We start from the raw sequence: 5,339 nt of genomic DNA on the forward strand, positions 1-5,339 counted from the left end.
TGGGAGGAGACTGAAGAAGGGACTGTGGAGTGGCCATCCCCCCTGGGGGGGTGATTTCACGTGTGCCTGTGACCTGGCTGGCTGAGAAAGGTGGATTATAACATGAGAATCCTATTAGAGATGCCTGTCGCTTTTTCACTCCCCCTCATGGAGAAAATAAATAAACCTAAAAAGAAAAGCAGTCCCAGTCCAAAGCACCAACTCTGCAAGAGGATCTGAAACAAAATTCTTTATTGCAAAGGTACAAAAGCAGTCAAGCAGCGAGATGTACAGCAATAAATTAGGTGGTGGTGGAGACGGGGGCAGGGCGGGGTACGAGCGCAGGCCATGCGCCCAATAAGGGTCCACACGTATGACCCCTTCTCAATAATTTATATCACGGTACAAAGCAGCACAAAAATAAATATTGAAATGAAACTGCCGAGTAGCACAGAGGCCAGGAGAAACTGGAGCCGAGATGCAGCAGACGGAGGGTCCCTATTGCCTTTGAAAAAGCAAAGATCTGCCTGCTTTGGGAAATCTGAGGCACAGAGACAGAAAACAAACCCACACGACAGAGAGGTCCTTGTCTTTTCTCTTAAATTAAAAAAAAAAAATCCATATATTAAATCGTGACAATGAAATTTCAATGATGTGAAAGGAAAAGCAGAGCTTGCTCATCTTCCTTTCCTGGCCCTGATCCTGGGCAGCAAGGCCTGGGCAGAGGCACCCCCTGGTGGTGAGGGTAGCTCTATCCAGCCTGAAGGCCTAGGAGGAGGACACTCCAGCAAAGCACTAAGGCTGGGGGTGACAGCCACCCACAACCGACAGTCACCTGCCTGCAAATGTCCCACAGGATGGGGACACCAAGAATTCCCATTACTGGAATTCCCATTACTGGACAGAATTTACAACCTGCAGCAGCCCACAGTGGGGTGCCTTGCTGCTGAGCAACACCTGCTGGGGGCAGGAGGGCAGGCCTTGCTTCCAGTTTGCCTGGCACTGTCCACAGGAAGACTAAGGGGAGGCAGCAGGCAGCCAGGAAGGAGGCCAATACTCCCATCCCACCCAACCATCCAATGTGGCTCTGCTTTAATAAAGTTACAGTATCAAACTGGAAAAGAAAATGTTACGAAAATGTGTATGATAAAATGTGTATATAATTTTATATATATATATATATATTCTTTTTCTCTCTCTTTAAATATTTCCCCATGGTCCTTATTGATATCCAATATGGATTACCTACCATGGCTATGGTATCAACAGCTTTTTAAAAAACATCTGGGCCTTTTGCTCTAAGATCCAGCACACCCCCCAGCACTGGTTGGGCCCGCAGCTTGGCCTAATCCTTGGCACTCCCCCAGGACCTGGTGAATGGCCAGCCAAACCCAGACACTTTCTGTTTACTTCTATCAGCAGACCCAGAATCAAGCTGCTGCCCTAGGGGCAGCCTGTCCTACACCTTCCTGACGTGGTCAACACTTTACACGAGAGGTTGTAGCTTGCTGGGGATCTCAGTGAGGGGAGGACTGGGAGGGAACTGGGCGTTGAGGCACTGAAGCCTCCTGCACTGCCTCTGCTTGTCCTACATGGGACTTCTGGCTGATGGCAGAGGCTCTAGGACCACTGCCCCCACCGACTGCTGAGGTCCCAGTCACAGGAAAGGCAGAGGAAGGAAGCCCAAGAAAGTTCCTCGAGGCCATCATCAGTGGCTCAGAGTGCCAGGAACAAAGCAGGTTCCAGGCGATGGCCAAGCACCAAGTTGCAGAGTCCTGTCTACCCACCGACAGCTTGTCAAGGTGCACCTGGCTGATTTGAGCACAGGAAGCACACCCATAGGGCTCTCCTGGCCCAGTGCCCAGCCACCTCCCCTCCTGTCACACCCTCTGACTCTCCACTCCTCACTGCATGGGCCTCCTCTATGTCACAGGGGCCTGTGTCCTGGGTCCCACCCATATGCCTCCTCCCCAGCAGCAGAAACCACAGGTGGCTGCCAGCTCATCCCTCAAAGAATGCCCAGCCCGCACCTCCACCAACATCCTAAAGACTCAGCTATTCTCCCAGCTGCAGCAGCCCATCTCTGTACCCCCGAAAGACCTCCACATTCTCCTCGACACTGAGCACACCCAGTCAGAAGTAGCTCCAGGAAACCAGCTGAGGACTGCTCTTCATCAGTAATGGGACTTTCCTGCTCCTCATCTCCACAGACACCCAGGGACCAGCCTGCAGGGTTGGGTGTCCTGCAGCCAGGCAGCTACTACTGAGCTTCACCAGGCGACCTCCCTGGGTCACCAGACACTGGGAAAACTTCACAACATGCGTGCAACTCTCTGCCACACATACCCACAGGCCCTCCCTATACAACCAGCCACCAAGCCACTCCCCCAAGGCCCCCAATGCTGCTACCAGCATGCTGCTGTGACAGCAGAAATGCCTCTGCACACACACCATGTACATGTGTATACACATGCACACACACTGGCCCGCTTAGGCGGCCCTTCCCTTATCTGCTTTACAGGGCACAGGCCTCACACTAAGGGCTAAAGCAGGTCACTGTGTGTGTGGACAGGACAGCTGGAAGAACAGGATTGCCAGCAGCACACTCTGCGGTCGCACTCCCCCTCTGGGGCTGCGGGAGTTCTGTCAGGGTAGAGGGAGGCTCCTGCACCGGCTGATGGGCCACAACAGCCCAGGCACCAACAGGCTACTCACAGGAGGAAATCTGGAAGACAAGACTCCCACCCTGTAGGCCGCAGGGGCCTGACTCCCAGGGCCCTTTCTTCTGGCAGACCCTGCAGGAGACGGCATGACCTTCTAAGGACTTCCCTCTATGCATCCTATCTCCTGTGGGGGCAAGTCACCAACTCCTAGGAACAGTCACATCTTCTGGGGAGAAAGGACGGGGTGTGTGAGTGTATATGCACATGTGTGCGTGTGGGGGTGGTGCGATGCATGCAGGCTCACAAGAGCCTACTCTCCATCCTGCACCTACAAGCCTGTCCCTGGCATGGGCTGCCCCAGCCCCATCGCAGTCTGCACCTTGATGTGGGTGTGAAGAGTCTGTTGCAGGGGCCCTCTGACAGGCATGGGGGACGCACCCCTCACACCCGTGGGCACTAGGATGCAGCAGAGAAGGGTGCAGAGGTGGAGGAGAGCTCGGTAGACTTGACGATGGTGATGACGCTGGTGGTGGCCACCTTGGTGGGCACGACGGGCCCGCGGGCCACAGTGCGGGCGAAGGTCTGCAGGGCCTCGTATTTGGCGCGCAGGGCATCAAGCTCGCGCCGCATGCTGCTGTTCTCGCGGGCCAGTGTCTCCACTTCCTGCTGCAGCGCCACCCGTTGCCGCTCCAGCTCCTCCTTCTGTGTCACCCGCTTGATGCGGCAGCTGGCTGCGTAACCACGGTTTTTGAGTGTGCGCCGGCGCTGCTTCAGCCGTGTCACCTCCTCCTTGCTGAGGCCCCGCAGGTGCTGGTTCAGCTCCCGCACCGACATGGACACCAGCTCATCGTCGCTGAGCACTGGGGCGTTCTCGCCCACCTCCTTCTTGACCTGCAGGGCCATAGTGCAAGGTGAGCCCAGGAGGGCACTTCAGGGGGTGGTGGAGAACCCAGGAGTCACACCAGAGTGAGACGGGGACAGGAGCCCGGTGTCTGGTGGCAGCAAGTCTGAGCAGTGCTGCTCATTTCCTTCTTTCTAGGGCTGGCCTTTGCCTTCTGCACCAGGGAGAGGGGGTGGTACTGCAACTACAGGACACTGTGCCCAGGACGGACATGGGCACACAGGCAGCCTACGTGATGGAAGGCCGCAGGGATGTCAGCACCACCTGGTTACCACCGCCCTCCCAAGCTCCACAAGGACACAGGGCACATGCATCCAGCCTGCCGCGAAGCTCCAGCACCTGGAGACTGATGTAGGCAGGAGCCTAGCTGACTCTTCCAAGGGGGGGCTGCAGCGGGGGCATGGCAGCCCTCTCTCCATCAACAGTTAGTGGAACAAAACAGGACTGTGGCCAGATGGGGCCACCTTGTACTGGCACAGGCCTCAGAGAGGGCTCAGAGGGGTATGACCCCAGCTCCAGCTAACTCAGCTCTGCACATGGCTTCCAGGAGCTCCCCAGACAGCTGGCTAAGGGCACAGCAGGGTCAAGGATACTTAGGAGGTGGCAAGCACAGGACACAGATAGGCCAGGACCTTGGAGCTGTGGCATCCCATACTAGGAGGCCACACTGCCCACACCTGGTGGGGGATGATGAGCTCATGCAGGAGCATGACCATGGACCCTCCCTTAGGAGTCATTTCCCTGTATGTCAGGGCCATGGTCTTCCAGGGCCAGCTTACCCACCTCTTCTGCCAATAACGTTCTTCCAGCCAAAAGTACCCCCAACCTATTCCCAGTGACAGGGCTGTCCCCCTCATATCCTCAGGACAGCCATGAAGGAAAAGGCTCCCAGGGCTAGAGGGAATCTCCCCCATGCCTGTGCCCATCCAGTCCCGGTCCCGCTCACCTTTAATGCCTTGTTTGGTTTGGGATTAGTCGTCATAACCTGGGCACAGTCACCAGGACGGAACTGCTTGGAAATCGTAACTAGAAAACAGAAGAGCACACAGAGGCAAGCATGGTTAGGCCCTAGTGGGCTCAGACAGGGCAGATGCTTCTGGCTGCAGGGATGCTCTGGGGAACTCAGGCTCTGTTTGCGCTGCCTGGTCATAGTGCCCTAAAAACAAGATAGGGCACCATCACATCCCAGCCCATCCTGAGGGGCTCCCTGGGGGCTCAGGCAGAGGCCTGTCATATCTCACATTCCAGCATCAGCCAACAGAGTGGCCAGGCCCTCCCTCATCCCAGGGAACGGTGGCAGCCCTTGCTGCCCCCACCCAGGCTTGTGCCAGTGCTGCAGGGCAAATCTAGGTGCCAGCAATGTTGCTTTCTATTCTGACTCCCTCCTGAACTAAAACGTCTACACCTGTGGGCCTAAGGCGCTATGTCTTGAAGACCAAAGCATCCAGCAGCGAAACCACCCCCAAGACAGCCATACCCACTAGCACCCGAGGAGCACAGCTGCTCTGCTGAGCAGCCTCCCAGCCTGGCTCCACAAGAGCAGCCCCTGTCCTTGCCGAGTCTCACCCCCAAAGATGGACCCAGATAGAGCCCCTGCCAGCCCTCCCCAGAACCGCCCTCCCTGCAGGCCCAGGAAACGCCTACCACCACGAAGGGCACTGCAGCTGAGACATCACCGCTTCCACCTAAGCGGCCCCACACGCCATGACCCTGTGGCCCAAGGGGCGGGCTGGGGCCTCCCAGTGGGCAGTGGGTTCAGAGGCTGTGGCCGGAGACTGGGGAGGTGGGGAGCCGCC

General features: G+C 56.8%; 1 protein-coding gene across 2 annotated transcripts in view; it reads right to left on the reverse strand.

Moving 5' to 3' along the window:
• Positions 1 to 214: 214 nt before the first annotated feature.
• MAFK (MAF bZIP transcription factor K) overlaps positions 215 to 5,339 on the reverse strand; it is a 14,257-nt gene continuing 9,132 nt past the window's right edge. The window contains exons 1-3 of one of the 2 annotated variants that reach the window (XM_006167879.3): positions 5,188 to 5,331; positions 4,490 to 4,569; positions 215 to 3,533 (exon numbers count right to left, since the gene is read on the reverse strand). In XM_006167879.3, the coding sequence (XP_006167941.1) occupies positions 3,099 to 3,533; positions 4,490 to 4,525 (471 nt within the window). In that variant the 5' untranslated portion in view covers positions 4,526 to 4,569; positions 5,188 to 5,331 and the 3' untranslated portion in view covers positions 215 to 3,098. Of the gene's footprint in view, positions 3,534 to 4,489; positions 4,570 to 5,187; positions 5,332 to 5,339 lie in introns of those variants that run through there. The other variant, XM_006167878.2, reaches the window with a different exon arrangement.

This window comes from Tupaia chinensis, unplaced genomic scaffold (assembly GCF_000334495.1).
Source record: "Tupaia chinensis unplaced genomic scaffold, TupChi_1.0 Scaffold145208_1, whole genome shotgun sequence".
NCBI classification, from domain to species: Eukaryota; Metazoa; Chordata; class Mammalia; order Scandentia; family Tupaiidae; genus Tupaia; species Tupaia belangeri.